We start from the raw sequence: 19,191 nt of genomic DNA, 5'->3' as shown, positions 1-19,191 counted from the left end.
AGGCACTGAAAATTAATATGAAATCTTCATTGTATTTTATCTTATGTTTTACCTTTGTAGCACTTTGGTTTTAAAGTGCATTATAAATAAAGTTGCCATTACCATTGTATTCAAGTTTTCATGTTGTTGGTCAAAAAGAGCAAAAATGGGGGGGGGGGAATGTAAAAGGAAAAAACTGAAACACAGGAAAAATTTGGGGGAAAGAAGTGGAAAAATGTTGACTAAAAAAAAAAAATAGGGGGGGAATTTGAGAAAATTGAGAAAAATGTGGTTACAAATAGAAAAATTGGAAAAACAAAATAATTGGGAAAAATTTGGAAAGAATAATAATAAGAAAAACCTTTGTAGTTAAAGGAAGTCTCTTGGTTGTTTCTCCTCCAATAAACGATACAAATGCAAAACAAATTAAATGGAAGGAAAATGAATGAATTAAATAAATTAACATTAATCTGTGTTTTGGTTCTGTATGACAAATGATTCAGCATAAGTATTGAAAAAAGTTTTGCTTTGGTATCGTAAACCAAGCATCATTAAAATACTTGTATCGAAAAAAATGTTACGGTACCCAGCCCTAGTGGTTCCCAACCTTGTCTTGTGCACCCCTTGGATCTCCTATTTGTTCCCCGTACCCCCTTGCTTGAGGTTGTTGATGATTATTTATAAAATGTACAACTAAAAGTGCCATCTGTTAGTGAAAAGACAAGGTTTTGGGTTCAAAATAACAAGAAACAGCGAAAATAGTCTAAAATCCATATGTTTTATTGTAAAATATCATTCAAAAATGCTTTCCTGTTAAAATGATGTTCAAACAGCCTTTAGAGTTTCCCTGGTTGGGAAACACTGGCCTAAGTTGTGCATAACATGGTCAGTATTAAACGACAGGAATATTTAACTGCATTAGATGATAAACTTTACATTATTTTCGCTGTACGACCTGCCCGGGATTTCTTTCAACGGAAGCTCGGCGCAGTCGGGGCAATTAAGAGCCATAAAACATGCAATCGCTTTTGTAGTCGAGCGGTAAATGATTTTCACATCGACTCGGGTCATTATTTATATGAATGTGGGTATCGGCCTGCTGCGGCTCACACTTCAAAAAAAAAAAGTTCTGCTGTTTTTATGGGACGGTGAGTCAGGGGAGGGCCATTACTCTCCTGTTTGGTGTCCACAATGTTATACTTAAACAATCCCCAGTGATTTTTCAAAGGTTTTTTTTATACGGCCTTTTTGTAAATGGACCCCCACACATCATCTCACCCACTCATACCTCCAGTCCCACCCCCCCCAACCCCCCCTCGGGCAAGCGTGTCTGTGAACTGTGCTTGTTGCTATAGCGCCGCACGGGGACCGCCGGTTGATTGGCTATCTTCAGATGTCAGTGATGCTGCGAGGGCCTTAATTAGCGAGATGCATTCTGAATTGTTGATCTTTATCGGCAGCCAGATGTTTGGAAGGGGGAGGAACCGGAGACCCCCCACCCACCCCCCTTCCACCACACACACACACACATGCATGCACACCCCTCGCCAGTGTCCCAGAGAGACTGTTACCCCAGCGCTGATAAAAAGCAGCCCACCCCGGTCCGCTATGTGCCCATTTGCAGGAGCGCACAAGTCGTTCTACAAATAAGCAACGTTTTAACTGTGCAGATAGACAAGATGAAGTGGGAGAGGTGGAAATCCCCATCAAAGGCCTTTTATGAGAAGGGGAGCAGAGGATGTGGCCTAATTAGTCCCAAAACTCGTTGAAATCTGGCCAATCTCTCGGCATCATTCGCGCTAAAGCAAAAAAAGAAAGTCGGATTTTTTTTTCAAATAACGTTTAATTATTATTTTTTCCCTAGAATTGGCCGCAGGAGTTCATTCCTCTTATTTGTATTGGGGGCCCCGTGGATTTTTATTAGACACGGAAACTTCAGCATGAAAGGGAGTGAAAACTGGCTTCAATACATTTCATTTCTGAGTACATTTTTGCAATGTGTTTCACGAATCGAATTATGGCTCTTTAAATGGGAGCCGTATCTTTTGGATGCGTTCATTTCAAGGAGTCTAACTGAAAACCCATTTTCCGAGATCTATGCTAATCGCGAGCCACTTACAATTTGAAAAGCGTGTTTGTGAAGAAAACATTAATGAAAAGAAGAAGAAAAGAAGACAAATAATACGTATTGAGTACAAAAAGCTTTCACTTTGGTTGCTTGGCTAAGTTTTTGGGTTTGTTCAAAATCTGTGTAAATGTGGCTCTTTTCACAGCGAGATCTGGTTCAAACAGTTCATGTTAAAGAGCCATTCAAAAGAACTAATTCGATCGATCACATCACTATTGTGCAAAGCTTTTCTTTTAATAATTGGTTTTGTTGATGCGTCCTGGCCTCGATAATTATGTAAATACAGCTACGGCACATAAGAAATACATGTTCCCTTTATAACAGAACTACATTAAACATTGGATGACTGTGCTTGTTCACTCTGATGTCAAACAAGCTTAAAACAGGCCACAAAAGGGTACATTTCTGAGCCATATATAGTTGTTGCTGAAGCCATGCAGCGTGAAAACAACACATGAAAACACAACAGAATACAGATACTTTAAACTTGTCCATTCTTATCAAATAACAACGTGTGGTGTAGTGACTAAACGACACAAGCCATGCGGATGGAGGGTGATGCCAGTGCCGATACGGCTCGTGGCCCATGCATATAGTGTGTGTGTGTGTGTGTGTGTGTGTGTGTGTGTGTGTGAGGTGAGGGGAAGGGGGGGGTGCATTCTCTGTGGGACAGTTACAGACTCGTGTCACAAAGAGGAACTTACCCAAGTCCTCTGATCTGGCAAACGAAACTGAGGGGTGAGACAGAGGGACAGAGACGTCAGGGGCAGGAAGTGGCCAATGAATCAACACCTTTTAGATCGGACCCGTGTGGATTTGGAGAAATTATTACAGTCTGCATTGTCAAGTCTAAATGAGCAATGAGTCACAAGTATTCATAGTTCTTTACAGCAGACCTTAACGTTCAAAAACAGCACAGCTATGACAGGGAGTGGATTTGCAACAGTTGTACATGGTCTGAATACTTATGCCGCTATAAATGTCAATGTAATATTGTTGTTTAAATTTGTGTAGTTTTAGCATCAAACCGCTACATCATAAACTAATTAGACGTCCAAAAACGTTCTGAATCCACTGAATTCCCACCACTTCCTCGTCTTTATAAGCTCATTATAATTGGCGGCAAACGCAATTCCAGTATGTAATCCTAGCCAGTATTGCTTCGCCGTAAAACCTCCTGCCTGGAAATAAAAGGCTGAATCACTGAAGTTTGGGGAAGAAAAAAAAAAAAAACATCCAACAAGTTTGTAACCCACTTTCTGATTCTGCAAAGTGAGTCAGGTGACTGAAAGTGAACTCCGTCTCAAAATTATACTAAGAGAATAATGGGCCGTGCTTTGGTCTGCTTTGGCTGAGGCTGCCGGGTCGTTTCTGGGAATGATTTGTGTGTCCAGACATCATAAAGTCATAAAGATGGCCTAAGCACTCTGTTAGTGTTTCTACTGATAGGACACCTCATTAGAACATGTGGGACGGCCATGTGGCTGCTGCCGGCCCGAGTCCGTGTAAGGCAAGTCTGGACAGGGGACATAAATCAGACAAATGAAACAGCCTGTAAAAACCAGACCTGAAACGACCAGAGAAGGGAAAAAAAAAAAGAAAAAAAAAATTGTACGCTTGAGAAAATGGTGTTTTCACTTTTCCCGACGAAGCGTTCTCACCCACAGGCTAAATGAGCGTCGATGCAACACGTCATAGCTCCGACGCTGGAACACACACGCTACTCAACAGAAAATACTACCCTACCCAGGGGCAGATATCAGGGGCTTTAAAAGCGTATCATTTTTTTTTATATTGCAATCATAGACACATTACGCGAAGACATGCCACACTGTGCCCCGTTCTTGCTGCCACATCTGTTTTACATAGCGCCAATGGTCTTAACAGGCAAGGGCTGGAGCCACATAGTAATACCCATTAATGCTGTATGGTCAACCCCGAAAAGCCATTTTGAGTTACTGCTCCCTGAAGAGAGAAGTGTGTAATATCCCAGACTGGTTATGCTGCTGTATAACTATGAATTTTACAGAGAACCATGAGTTCACGCAAGAAGACAAGTAAAGCCACAATATTACAAAGTATAGCGTTCAGATAATTCTTGTGTGGAGATACATATTCTGCAAATATATTCCATGAGTTCAAGGCCAATACCTGAGGATGGAAGAGGAATCCCGGAGCTGGCCGCATGTACTTGTCCTTCAGCGTCTCAAAGGGATCACTCATTCTCCTCTTCTCAACCCTGCTAATAGTAAATCACCATCACACACTGAACTGCACACACTTCTCATGACAGAATCAAGTGACAGTTATGAAGGGGTGTGTGACTGTTGAGTTAAGGCCATACCTGTAGATGGGGTCCATGAAGAACGGAGTGGGGCGGGCGTGCTGTAAAGAGGTGTCTGCTTTGGGCATGTCCAGGCCGGCCTTGCCTTCATCGTAAGTCTTCTTTTTCTCTTCTTCCTTCCCGCTGCGTCCTCGTGCCCGGGGCCCCAGACTCAGGTCCAGTGGCTGGTCCTGATTGGACTGTGAGGACGCCGGTTTGGACGCGACAAGCGGCTCACTCTTCTCCTCTTTGCGCTTGGTGGTGAGGTCAAAGGGAGACTCAGGTTTGACCTTCTTGGAGTCATCCCCTGAAGACTGGGGCTGGCCTTTCAAGCCTGCAGGTTTGAGGTCTCTATCTTGGAACGGATAAACTGGAGGGGAAAATGCCGGGAAGAAAGGCAGAGGGAACATGGAGGGGTAGGGCAAAGAGCCAACCTTCTTGTCTTGTAGACCAGCCAGTCCTGTTGAACCAAAGTACTTCTCTGCAATGGAGGCAATAGCTTTAATAGAGTCATTGACTGCCCCTGTGACGGCTGTGTGCTCGTCCAGCGAGGAGGGTATCAGAGAGGGGCCTGGGAAGTCTTTAGCACCACTGCTGCCCAGCAGTTTGGGGCTCTGCATGCTTCCTTCAATTATCTTACGTTTGGACACTTTCCCATTCTCCCTGGCCCCTCGCTCCCTCTCACTGTCCAAGTCGCTCTCCAGCTCAGAGCCCGATGTGCTCTCCAGATCACTGCCACTGGGAGTGCTGACATCATCCAAATCGCTGCTCTCTGATTGGTCACTCTGCTTGATGCGCTTTGAGGACTTGAGGAGCTCAGCAGTCATCTGGTTACAAGGAGAGCCTCCATCTTTACGCAGAGCCTTGAGGAGCTCTTGAGAGTCATGCGCTCCAGGGCTGGATGGCAGCAGCTCTGACCCAGTGTGGAGCAGCTGTCGGCCTGGAGAGGTGGTGGCTGGAATGAGAGGGGGGCGGTGGTACAGTCCAGAGGGGAACAGGCCGGGAAAACTGAAGGGAAATGCAGGAGCAGCAGGGAAGGTCAGCCCACTGTGGTGCCGACTCGCACCAAAGTAGTCAGCTAGTCCAGCACTGCTGTGGCCCATGGCCAAGGCGGATTTGTCCAAACCAGGGGCTCCAGGAAGGGGCATGCCCTGGGCAAATAACCCCCCAGCACTGAAGTGATTCTTTCCTTCACAGAAGCGCCGGTGCTTGTTGAGAGATGATGTGGTGCTGAACATCTGGCCACAGTCTTTGCACTTGATCTGCGTGCGGCAGTCTGCGTGCATGCGCTTGTGGCGACACAGGTTAGAGAACTGTGTGTAGGACTTGTGACAGACCTCACCTGCACAAACATGGAGACAGAGGAGGAGTGAGTTAGAACAAAACAGCCACACTGTACAAAGGTAATTTACATTACACAGTAGGTCTCTGCTCCACCAAACAGCTAAGTTCAGTGGATGTAATCTTTCTTCACAAATTAGTCTACAATGTCAGTGAGGTTGTGCACAGCAGGAGGTCAAAGTAATCCCCCACACAATTATGACTTTTATCCCATTTCTGACCCCAGTATGACTCTTCTGTTTGGTGGAACATAGACCTATGACACAATAACAGACTCCAGGCTGAAAAGGCAAATCACAGGAAATACACCATATGAATGATATTCTTGTGTTCCCATCAGTGAAATGGGGCAGTAGGTGTGTCCAGATCCTGGCATTGTCAAAGGAACATTTTGGTTGACAGTGTGAGTCAGTGGCTACCACTCATCACCTGCACATCAAACCCAATTCCCAGGCATGTCCAGCCCATTGTCCTCCCAGGGACGCTCCCAGGCAGTTCGTAAACAATCACACACAGACACTGGGGACACCGCGGCACATATTCTCTGAGAAACCGATAGACACACACTCCATTCTACAGACATACCCTCGGACGCACACACATTCTCAGCCGTCTTCAGTACAATGGCGCTATTTTAGGTTGTGAAGGAAGCCAAGTTGAATGAATCCTATCCTGGAGTCCGGTTCCCAGGGACAGGTCTCACGTCCTCTCCCCTCTGCTGTCCACCCCTCGACCCCCTCACTGTGTAAGATAGCTGGCTCTCTGTCGCCCGATGCCTGGTTACCTTCCCACACCCAACCCACTGTGCCTCTGTGTCACCCTGTCTGACCTTGTCCGTGGCACCAAACTGTCCTGGGACAAAGGTATGGCCATTATTTGTCTGTCAAAATTATCTACTACCACTGTTTCCGAATGTGAGCGTTGTAGAGGCCAAGTTCATATTGTTTTCGCATGCTTGCTTGATCAACTCTTCTAATAAAAGTCAAGAATGCTTTGCTTGGTTGTTGTTGTTGCACTCTAAAAGACATATTGCAGATCGGCTACAGTACAGCTGACACTTCAATCGGACTTTGATCATCCCGTAATAGCAGAAAGCGCTTCGAAACCAGAGCACCATGATTGATTTCGCTCACATTGTTATTAGATCTTCAAAATGAGGATAAGGAAGTGGTTAGGATCTCTGTGTGATTACGCTTCTGCATACTTTGGACGCTGTCCAGCCAAAAAAGGTGCACGAAAAAACGATTCGAAGCAATGGGGGGAAGAGGAAAGGGGGGGTCCTTGGAGCAAAATGTGAAGTTTGGAGCCAGTGCTGGATGTAATGTCATAAAAATGTATTGTAATGAATAGAAGTTAATTGAAAGAAGTTGAATTTGTGGCTTGGCTGTAGTCAATGTAATCAGAGAAGAATGAGAAAGGAAAGAAAAGCAATATTGGGAAGAAAAAGGCCTTCTTATTGTTTTCAATCGCACACTGTGGAATTAAGGTTGTGCTGCGACAACTACTGCTACTATTTTAACTAATTAACTAATTTTTTTCTGCAGTAAAGCCTCTAGTGCTGCAACTTTATGCGAGATTGTAAAAGCGTTTCTTTGGTACGTTTTAATGTTGACATTTTCAGAGTCATTGACTGGTAAGCATTAAAAGTAAATGATTTGCCTGTTAATGTGGTTTAAATGTGGGTGTTCTCATCAATGCAGCATGTTAACCTGTCAAACACCTCACCAGTTCCTCCTCTCCAATTGTTTTCCCCACTCCCCTTAGTTGCTTTTTTTTTTTTAAACCTGCATGTTTTCTGCTGATTACACCGAACGGGTAGACTCGCGGCCTGTGTGCATGTGGTTGCTATTTGCGAGGAATGGCGCGGCCTGTAGTGCACCCATTTTCTACGTGCGTGTGTGAAGCCGAGCAGCTTTCTCCCAGGTTTGAGTTAACAGAGGTCAGGCGCAGACACAGGGGCGAGAGGTCCAGGGTGAAGGTCATAATGCTTTAGGCTGTGAGGTGGCGGAAAGGTGGCGGGGTCAAAAAATGTGTTTAGGGCTCTGAGTTAGCGGTTACCAGAGAGAAGAAAACAAGTTGTGTGGGTGTGTGGGTGTGTGTGTGTGTGTGTTTGTGTGCGTGCTTGAAAAAGAAGAAAATATTAGTGGTGGCGTCAAGTGTTGCAGAAGCAGGTCAGGAGAGGTCAAAGGAAAGGAAAGGTCTTAAACCAAGTGAGTGAGAAAGACTTGGTTTAAAAGATGGAGATGCAGAGTGTGAGCATGCTGACGCAGATTTGACCCTTGTCTTAGAATACTGGTCCTAATGGTGCACAATCTTATTTTCTATCTTTAGTTGCTTTACGCCCATCGATACGAAGTTCCAGTCACCATATAATGATGTCAAAGTTACATTTTGGGGGGATAGTATAATCATTTATCAGCCTTAATCGGATTCATACATTTTGATACACCACCATTTGATTTTGGTAACTGTTTTTTGTTTGTGAATGCTATAAAAAGTCTCTTCACCCTGAGATGGGACTTACAAAGCACAATCGTATGACATCATTTAAAGTGACTGGCTTTGTTTAAGTATAGCCCTACAAAGGCCAAATCCCATTTCTTCCAAACTCCGCCCCCCCAAAGCTCCAACTCCGCGATTCCTCCGCTTTCAGCCCAAAACTCAGAAGAACAGATGCCCATGTGCAACAACATCTCTCTCCTTTGTGGGCAGGACTGAAAGTGGAAGAAAACAGGGACTTTTGAAGAAATAGGATTTAGACAAAACGTGTAATTCAGTCCAAGAAACCACAAACTCTAAGGAAGGGTTAAAAATGCATTTGGATAGTAAACCAAGTAAACATGTGACAGTATTGTGATGATTTGAGGGCAGACTTACATAGGTAGGGTCTTAGTGACTTACACATGAAGGGCTTGACACTGCTGTGGATGTGCTTGTGCTGCTTGAGCCCTGACGAAGTGGCGAAGGTCTTGCCGCACTCGGAGCAGGCGTGTGCCCGGGCGCCTACGTGCTGAGAGCGGATGTGCCTCTGCAGGTTACTGGGGTCTGTGAACACCTGCTGGGAGAGGAGCACACACCAAGGCCCAAGTTACCATCAGATTCGGAGACACTGACATATTAAAAGCTGGCAAACAGGAAGCGGAAGCGACGAGCGGAAGACAATAAGGGGGTTTATTTATGGATGTTGTGAAAGAGAACTTGAAGGATGGTGTAAGAAACAAAATACTCCGCCGTCCTGAAAGCAGAACCGAAAAGGGAGTTTGTGTCACCTCCAAGTGTCATGACTTTACCTTTGAGCAGTTCTCACATTCGTAGTGCTTGCCGCTGTCATGTGACATCTGGTGGCGAATGAGGTTGGACTTCCAGTTGAAGGCTTTGGGGCACTGGTCGCACTTGTACTCCCTTTCCTCAGAGTGGGACAGAGTGTGGGCTTCCAGACTGCGCAACACATCAAAGAAACGAGTGAGATAGAGTTCAAACTACCTGATTGAACAGTGTTGGGGATGCGTGCGTACCTCTGGATATCGGGGAAGGCCTGGTCACACTCTTTGCACTCGTGGATCCCGTGGGACAGGTGCAGAGGTCTGAGGTCTTCGGGCTCCTGGGCTTTCAGATCGGTGTCCACTCCTGAGGGAAAATGTTGAAGTGCATATTGAGATCACAAGAGTTCCATCGGTGACATATATATTTCGAGCTGTACCTGGGTTGAGGAAGGAGACCGGGGGCATGCCACAGGGCTGCTTCTGATGGTCCAAGAGCTGGGAGCGGGACTCAAAGTGCTGGTCGCAGTCTTCACAGCGGTACTGCCTTTCCTCTGCACACGGGAGAGCGAGGGGTATTACTTACAGTTTAGCATAAGAGCGAAACATCTCACCGACGGGTGTGTGTGTCTGAGAGGCACCAACCGTGGATATCAGGAGCCATACTGTCACATGGAAACTCCTCTGCCTTCATGAAAAGTAGCAGCTCCTCACCAGGGAAGATCTCGCGAGTGACTTTGTAGAAAATCTATAGAGAAGAGACAAAATGTTCAGAGGTTGGTTTGAAGGTTCATCCTCATAGCATTGTCATTCATAAAGATTGTCCAAGTTATATGGAAAATCTTCAAAACAACATACACAAAAAATCCCACCCTGCTAAAGCTTTAGTCTGCAGCCAGTTAGAACACATGACGACACAAGTTCCATATTTTGTGAGCCCTGGTTGTGTTGATGGATCAGCTGACAGAGTTCGGGCATTGTGGGGTTTCCCAGGCTCACACAATGGCCTTTCTCTGCGAAACAATCACGGGCCGAGTTATTTTAGTCGCACTGCGGAGCACCGATACAGCGCCTTCCCTCCGCTGCACGGACAACGTGATAGCGAACGTGATAGGAATTTATCAGAAATGCGAAACGGAAGTGTTCTGGGAAAGGCGCAGGTCAGAAGTATGCGCCGTTCATTGAGAGAATTCCTGGTCATCAATTCCCAAGAGCGTTCGGGGGATAAAGGAATGGGCTGTATTCAAATAGCAGACCTATTATTTGCGCAAAAGTATCATTGTTCTTTCAACTTGACAAATCATTAGGATCTATCATGGACATAATACGGTACACAGAGTTCTTTAGGCTCGTTGTTTCAAAGGAATGTGTTATGCATCAATGTTATGTATCTACAAGCAGTTTGTTTATTGTTAGCAATGTAACACAATTTGTGGCCACTGAAATATGATATGATATTTCATTATTGTAGCCAGGGCTGGAGTTGGTATCTCCAGCCACTAGGGGTCACTGTGGTTGTGTCAATGAGCAAGGCACTTCACTCTGCTTTCCTATGTGTGCAGTTATTTGAGTGATTGAACAAACATGGTGATCAGAGGGGCACATCAGTAGCTGCAATTTGATCAGGGCAACTGCAGCTACAGAGGTCTTTAAAGGCACCATTAGACTTTTAAATATGAGTAGATTCTACATGTGATGGAGTTTTGTGTTTTCAGAGTGGTTGGTACAGAGTTGGCTGGCCCTGGTATGAACCGCTGTATTGCTGCAGCCTGAATGGGCTGTTTTTCCTGTAGCGGTCACCCCAGTACGTCCCATAATGATGTTGTGATTCAGAGACAATCCGTGTTTCTGTAAAGGTTCCGCTCTGTGAGGATGATACTTCGGAGGACAGGAAGTTTTTGGAAACCATTGGCGTACACGGAGAGAACTCAACATCAAACTGGACTTTTAGATGTTTTTCCATAACAGCTTAAGTATAACGTTTTGCTCTGACAATGTTACTGCAGATAGGTTTCACCACTATTATCGGTACAACAACAATAGCAGAGACTATGGCAACTAAAACTACAAAAAACTTCTACCAACAATTCTTTAAAAAAAAAACCTGGCCAGCACATAAACCAACCGGTGAGAAAAAAGCTGTGCTGTGCCGTTGACTTTGGCAGGTTGTTGTTTGCCAGATAATCCTACCTCATTTACTGGTACCTAGTATTTGGGAGCAAGCTCTAGTTCAGTCATTCTCAAACTTTTTCACTTTCCACCTCATAAAATGTTCCACCAAGCTTAAAAATAAGGCAAAATATGATTAAACTGTATATAAGCCATGCCTAAACCTTTGATACACATACACTGAATGTGTTATATAGCATAAATTAATTATCCTTAATTAAAAGGAATAAAGTCTAAAATTGCAGGTGACCCTGAGCACCACCTGAGGAAGCCCATGCACCAATGATGCACGTGGCACAGTTTGATATATATTTCACAGTAATCCAGTATTTAATTGGACAATTACAGATGGACACACTCTGAGAGAGCATTTACTAGTCTGTATTTTGGAAAATCTCGCCATCCATTGCCGCTAATTCCATGTAATACTATAATCCTGGAATGCCTTTATTGCCCTGTAGGCCGTATAATGAGAGCAGCGCTGCAGTCCTGTGGTCACACCGCACGCAGCAGCACACAAGCGGGCGCGGGAGGGTGATCCAGAGAATATGAAGGGAATTTCCAGTCCCGTTTCCCCCATAGGACTATAGCGCACATGGACATAAACATACAAACAAACACGCAGCTACTTCAACCGGCTTTGATCGCTGCGCCATCCCCGGCAGATGCACATGCGCTGCGCCAAAACGGTGGCTTAAAATAGCAGGTTATTCTATAGAGATAGCACAAGCTGACCCTAACTGTGACAAGGCTGGTTTTATGGCACTTAGAGAAACATTTAAAAGGACCTTGACCCAATGAGAGGAGGTGTCATGGGTTGCTCACTTAAAGGAAGAAAAAAATAAAAATAAAAAGGCAAGACAGTAAGAAGAAGAAAAAAGGAAGAAGAAAAGGAAGAAGAAGAAAAGGAAGAAGAAGACGACGCAACGACGTAGAAGAAGTAGAAGAAGAAGAAAAGGAAGAAGAAGAAGCAGAAGAAGAGGAAGAAGAAGAAGAAGAAATGGAAGAAGAAAAAGAAAAGGAAGAAGAAAGGAAAAAAGGAAAAGAAAAAGAAGAAAAGGAAAAAGAAGAAGAAAAGGCTTAGAAAGACGAAGAAAAGGAAGAAGAAGAAGAAGAAGAAGAAGAAGAAGAAGAAGAAGAAGGAGAAGAAGAAGAAGAAGAAGAAGAAGAAGAAGAAGAAGAAGAAGAAGAAGAAGAAGAAGAAGAAGAAGAAGAAGAAGAAGTTCACTTACTTAACATGTATAAGAATATGGTAAAAAACAATAGCTGCTAGCAATTTGCCAAAACCTTTTTTTCTTGTGTTGCAGTGACGGCCATTTGAGTACCGAAATAACCAAGTGTATACTCTAAAAACATGGAGAAGCGTGTCATGAAAAAGGGGTGCACCACCTCCTGACATCAGCTTGTGAAAGTTCTTGAGAAACAGTTACCGAAACTCAATTTGTTTTGAGGTGACAAGACCCGGCTTGCTACTATGACGACAACCTGAAAGTACATCCTGGACAATATATACAACTCCTGAACTGTTTTTACAAAACTGCCAAAAAAGCATTACACGGCCACTTTCTGCAAAATGGCGGACATATTGCTTTTGCTGCTCCGAAGCATCAGTATTATTTACAAAGGGCAAGTGCATCGAAGCCTTTGATTCTATCTGTGTTGGTGGAGAATAGCAGAGGTCGTGACCCGAGCTGCGGCCTTGCCTTGACACCATTAGTTATTAGCAGAGTAAACAGGTCACACCCTATTGGCCAAACCTGCCACGGCACACAACCCATTCCACAGGTGTGACAGCCGCCGTACTAATGTAGACTCAAGTTCACTGGACAAGACGCGTTTTAAAGCCGCCAGCTTATTAGGAGAAAAGCATGTTATCACCAATATGCTTTAGAGCCTAAACCTATACATACAGCATGCGAGGTACAATTTCTGACAGCAAAAGCAAATAGAGAATCAGACCAGGAAGGAAGAGTGAAAAACCTATTGAAACACAAGTCACAGCAGACTTAATGAGAATCTAAATGAAAAAAGCCAAAAGAAATTATTATTTAAATGATTTGCAAGGGTTTTTATTATAGTATCAGAAACAGTATTAATGTCTGATTGTGAGAATACATTTAGAATATTGGTTACATGCTTCTTTCTTTGTCCTATTTTCCCCTTTAATTCCCATCCTGGACAATAATAACCCCAAACTCACCATGTTGCCACTATCAACCATAGGCTTTTATGAAGTTCACTGATTTACATATTTGTTTGTTATTAAATATGCTTTAACCCCTTAACCCCCACCTGAACCAAGAACATTTTCTCCAATTTGGCTTTATTCAAGTCTAAAAGCTTCTTGAAAAAAGCATCAAAATAGTGACACAAATGAGGATAAAAACAAGGATGAAAGCACAAAAAAAAACCTGACAAAAAAATGTGAAAATGTGGTGAAAAAAATGACAGAAAGTGACAAAAAAGTGGCAAAAAGGTGATGAAATTGTGACAAAAAATGACAAAAATGTGGCACAAAAGGGATTAAAAAAAATAAAAAATAAGGCGAAAAAATGACAAAAAAAAGAGAAACAAAAAGTGACAAAAACACTGCAAAAATGTGACATTATCCAAACCTAAAAGCGACGACAAAAAAAAAAAATCTGTTTTCTTTCAAGAGACTTTTAGATTCGTGGTAATGCTGAAAATGTAAGAGGATAAAGTGGAAGTCTTTCCTGATACCACCCATTTATCTGGGCTTGAGACAGTCACCAATTACCGGGACATTGATTATTGACCTTTTGTGGCTAGAATCGGGTGCCCTCTTAAAACCTTTGGATATTGAAATCGAGCATTAAAATCAATTTCGTTCTTCTAACAATAAATCCTAGTAAAAGTCGCTAATCTCACGTTGGTGTTAGCCGCTCATAATCGTGTCCTCGCGACTAGCGCAGCTGTAATGTGCGTCTTAGCCACTTAGGCAGAATCAATAGCGGTTAGCAGATTAGCGGCGTCTCCGCTGCACTGTCTCATATGAAAAGCTCTCGAGGGCCCCTCCGGATGATGCTCATTACACACAATGCATTTTGTATTCAATTGACTGGGCAGAGAGGAGGGTGTCGGGGAGATAATTGGGCCTTAATTATCCGACAACGCAGCACAATGATGATTATGCGGGGATCAATGCAGCCGCCACTTAGAACGGTTTGGAGAGCGGAGGCAAATAACACTTAGACAATGAAAGGGCATTTGTAAAGCCAAGTTGAGTTAATTATTATGAGCCGTTCTGCGTGGGTTTAGAAGCTGGAGCCGTGTTCTCTATTATTTAATATTTACTGACTGTGTACGTGTTTATGAGCTGGTCCGATCGGTGCCCGAGCTGGTCAACGTAAAAGGCGATCTTCTTAAAACAACTTCACACATTTTGTTGCAGATGTTTGAATTCACAATTAGTTTAGAGACTGTGTGTAAACATTTGAGAAACATGTAAGATCTGTGGATTTAGCAAATTCTAAAATGCCATAAACTCTAAACTAAAATGTCAAGGTTACAGGTTTTCCCCATCTGACTTTTACCAGACAGATCAGGGTTAAAAGAGGGTGAAGAGTGGGGAGAGACATTCAGCAAATTGTCAGAACCCCTGGCACAGATGACAGACTTTCAGCTGCACGTCACTTCATTGTAGTGATGTGACGTTCATGACCGAATCGGCTCTTTTTAACGGCTCTTTAAAGGACCTATACCTGATTTTTTGAGTGCAAACATTAAAAGGGGGAGCCACTACATTAAAATAAACTAATTCCTTTCCTAATATCTTTGTAGCATCCAAATTCTTCACAGGGAATAGTTTATAGGAACATTTCACTTGCAGGGTCACTTTTAAGGGTCACGTTAACAAAAATGACCCAAAAATAGCCTGAAAGTTCATGAAATTGATACAAATATTTTATAATTTGATGCATTTTCCCCTACGGTTTGCCATATACTAAAGGAGGATCAAATAATTTTCGGTATAGCTCCTTTAAAGTCTGAACAGGAGGCGGCAAAAGTGAAAAGGATTTTGACTATTGAAGCACACATTCCAAAGGCTTAAAATCAGCCCCAGTTTGGATGATCTGATTTGAAGAAAAAGGTGCCTGTTTGTGATCAGGTTAGAGGTTTTTGGAGTTTTCCTGCTGGCTTCTTAAAACAAAATCTATATAAAAATAAACCAGTCTCTTGAACAGCTCTTTTCCCATCACTACTTTAACACCTACATAACACTTAAGAACTATAAGTTGCTCCAGACTTTATTTCTCCACCCTCTAGTAACTCATTCATGCCTCTCTCTCTCTCCCTCACTCTCTCCCTCTCCCTCTTTCCTCTGCAATCGCTCATAAACTTTTACGATAAACAGAACTGGGTCAGAAATAAGGGCTTACGCCTCACACTAAACCGATGCTCCAAAAAAGCACTGCTCAAGCTTACAACTCGCTCTCCAAATAAATCACCAGACGCCGAGGGGCAAAAACTTTCAGATTTGTTTCCAATTTCTTACTTAGTGTGATACTTTGCAGGGCGGGCAGACCGAGGCGAGGAAGGGCAGGCAGTTTTGGGCCGAGGCTGGTGGGATTGAAGGGGGGGAGGACGACGCGTTACGTGCGGTTGGAGAGGCGTAATAAAAGGCGTTGGGAGCAGGTAGCGTGTGTTTTAGCTTTGCACATTTGAATGAGGAGCGCAGGGAGTCATCGGAAACCGCAAAAAGCAATCTCTCGAACGAGTCGATGCAAAAGACATTTACAGGTGTGCAGGAGTTGTGGCTTCAAGAGAAAAAAAAAAAACTATGTGAGTTCATTTTAATTGCAAAGAAAATGAGTAACTTAAGCTCGGTGGTAAAGTAGGTAATGCTATAAATATGGGAAAAGTAGAAACAGTATTGGCATCGTATTATATAGAGTTTATAGTTAGTGGTAATAGTGATAATGGAAACAGCATAGAAAATGTACTTATAGAGGCAGAAGTTTAAGTATTTCTCGTAACGTAACATTTTTAAGTATCTGGACCTACGCTCAAACACAGGCTATATTTTGAGTTTCGGATTCACGAGACAGACAAAACATCGCCCTACGCTCCCAGACAAAGTCAAAAGCGCATGTGTAGAGTAGGAAGAAAACAAAAAAAAGAAAATACAACTCGTGCACCAAACTGACAGAGGCTTTAGAGGACCACCCCACTCCGCCCCATTCTCCGGCGGCGCACGGACAGACAGCCGTGAGGGGCCTTCGGCGTGTCGGCCGGAAAGGCTTAAAGACGCCACATTGTGCCGTGTTGTGACAGTGTGTAAGAGTCGAACAATCAGCTCGTCACAGCCATGTCCGTGACCTGTCGGTGGGGTTTACAGCGCCACCCGAGCAGAACCGAGGTGCTGACAGGGGGAATCGCACCCAGCACCGACATCGTGTAACTCTGACAGGGAGATCTCTCCACAATGCAAAAAGGACTACAGTGCACTTTACATTATGAAAAAAATCTTTATTCTATTATGCACTGTGGGGAAAAAATATCTTGCCCTACAATGATGCTGGTTAAGTAAAATTGGTCGATAATCCCTATTGATAAATTGATATGTTTCTATCTGAGCTGATCGGTAGAAGCTTAAATTATTATCTTCATATGGGATGATTTTTTTTTTTCAATTATAACATTTTAACAAATCATATATAGCATCAATTTCCAAGTTTTTAATATTTACGATAAATTGCAACTGTATCCAAATTCCTTTCGGTCAGGCATCATTTAGCACTTAAATTCTTAATGTATATGTTTTCTTACTGTATAATGTCTAAGATCTTTGGAAAACATGTGATATGTGATTTAAATGTTCATAATGACCGAAGAAAATAAATAAACTGACTAAACTAGCTAAATTTAAACAGTCCCGACAAATGTAGAAACTAGCTTCAAAGACAATCCCATCTCTAATTTCTTCACAATATCACGCTGCGCCAACCACAGAGTTCAAAAACATGCCTTTTAATCTCGCATCATTCTCTTCAGCCACTGAACAATAGGGCCCGAAAAACCAAAGTGTTGCACTTATGTTTTTGTTTAGCCCCGCCGATATCATCAGCTTTATGGAACGTGTTATTGGCCACTTCTTCCTGCTAATCTCCGCCATCTTTTTAAAGACTCAACAGGTATAATCAAGATGGACCACCAGCGCGGGGGAGACAAACATGCCGACTCAGATCCACGCTGAGGTCAGACTGTGAAACTATACGCTGTGGCAGTGGACTGTGCTGCCCCTATGCCTGAGTGTAAGGAGCCAGGTGAAGCGCCTCGGAAATTCCTGGCATGTCTTCCTCCCCCGGCTTTATCTGCAAGTGTGCGGAACTATCAGGGGCCGCGGCACACTTCTGATCCCGGCCTGTGGTCCTCTGGCACGGCAGAAGGCGCGACTACCAAAATAAAAGGGAGTGCTGAGACGCGAGTGGGCGGGGCTACTTAGGGCATGAAGGGGGGGATATGAGTTATAAGGGGGAGGGCACTGTCTGGCTACTTGCATGCGGATGGGACAGGGGACTGCACTTTCGGAGTCAAAATCAAGTTTTCCATGAGCCACCAAGCAAACAGTGAGAATTATAAACACTTTGACACACTTATGTTAAAGGGAGGAGTTCTGGGACACATACCGTCATGTTTCCAGGTTTTCATTTTAGAAAATGACACGGCCACTGTTTGAATAGGATGTTGTGTGCCATTTTGAAGCTGGCATGAATAAACAAATATTGTGAATTAAAAAAAAAAGCCAGTCATTTATTACTCCCAGTTTTGTTCCTATTGTGTGCATTTGTTTCCCTCATTGACCGACCACCCCTTTAATGGTATTGAAAAGGCCAAGCATTAAAGGTTCTGCAGCAGTTTATAGGTGAAGCTTAGATCACACACTGTGCTATTCAGAGTCAGCTACTTACAAAGGAATGCCAAAATTGTTTCATTTGGCTGAAGCATTTCTTCAATAATTCTCAAAATGATCCAAATGCTTTGCTACGGCCTCTTAAATTCAGGAGGCCCAAGGAGAAAACCATAGATTTTTTTTATTTATTTTTTAAAGTCCCATAAGAAATAGGGTTGTCTTACCTGATCATCTACCTGGCACGCCGTCAGGTTGTGTTGCTCGGACGCTGGGGCGAACTGGACGTGCTTCAGCCAGCTCCCGATATCAGGCTTGCTGGCATCCACGCAGAATTTTACATGGCCCGAGCTGTCGAAGATCTGAGAAGAGAGAAAGAAATAAAAAAAAATAATAAAAAAAAAGAGGAGAGAGAAGGCTTTGATCAGTATCAGTCCAGGTTACTGTGTCCAAACAGTGACTACACAGCACACATTACCTCCCACTGAGAAAGTGAGCACACGTCTGTCTGACACACACACACACACACACACACGCAAGAAAAAAAACATTAAAGCGAGGGGTGTCGGAGTTTTATGGCCATTGTGAATAATGAGACGCACTTAAGGCCTTTAAAACACCACTATCATTTTTTTTTACTCCCACACACAGAGAACTGGATGAGAAATAAAATAATTGAGCAACATTATGAATATCTATTTTGAAGGCAATAAAACAGCAGTCATAAAATGTAATTCAATAGTATCCAATAATAATGGTAGGTTTGATAAAAAATGATAATGTATCAAAGAACAGGCCTCAATCATAACTGGCAATAACATGAAAAAAAAAAAAAAAAAAAATTGAAGGCCTTACTAATGAATGAAAAATATAGCTTCAAATGTGGACACAATATAAATTTATATATGTGGATAATTTTAACAGGGCAATATGTTTGTTTAAATATATGTGTTTAGCATACTTTTTAAGGGGTTGTGGTTATAAAACGAGAATTTGTAAAAAAAATTAATAAGAAAATAAAAAAAATGTAAAAAAAAAAAGTAATAATAATAAATAATATATAATAATAATAAAAATAATAAATAATTGAGTAAAACAATACACAATACAAAGCAGCGAT

The 19,191-nt window shown here is 42.9% G+C and overlaps 1 protein-coding gene across 12 annotated transcripts in view; it reads right to left on the bottom strand.

Moving 5' to 3' along the window:
• The window catches only part of mecom (MDS1 and EVI1 complex locus), a 181,353-nt gene that overhangs the window by 17,023 nt on the left and 145,139 nt on the right, over nt 1–19,191 (bottom strand). For 2 of the 12 annotated variants that reach the window (XM_079573432.1, XM_079573433.1), the window contains 9 exons: nt 18,299–18,433; nt 9,677–9,779; nt 9,472–9,585; nt 9,287–9,398; nt 9,062–9,209; nt 8,649–8,829; nt 4,452–5,772; nt 4,259–4,349; nt 2,812–2,838 (listed from right to left, as the gene is read on the bottom strand). In XM_079573432.1, coding sequence (XP_079429558.1) covers nt 2,812–2,838; nt 4,259–4,349; nt 4,452–5,772; nt 8,649–8,829; nt 9,062–9,209; nt 9,287–9,398; nt 9,472–9,585; nt 9,677–9,779; nt 18,299–18,433 — 2,232 coding nt within the window. The remainder of the gene's footprint in view (nt 1–2,811; nt 2,839–4,258; nt 4,350–4,451; nt 5,773–8,648; nt 8,830–9,061; nt 9,210–9,286; nt 9,399–9,471; nt 9,586–9,676; nt 9,780–18,298; nt 18,434–19,191) is intronic. The other 10 variants (XM_079573436.1, XM_079573437.1, XM_079573438.1 and 7 more) reach the window with 10 other exon arrangements.

The sequence above is a fragment of the Gobius niger genome (assembly GCF_951799975.1).
Source record: "Gobius niger genome assembly, chromosome: 1".
Taxonomy (NCBI): Eukaryota; Metazoa; Chordata; class Actinopteri; order Gobiiformes; family Gobiidae; genus Gobius; species Gobius niger.
Note: the sequence above shows the minus strand (reverse complement) of the source record. Positions and strands in the feature narration are given on the sequence as shown.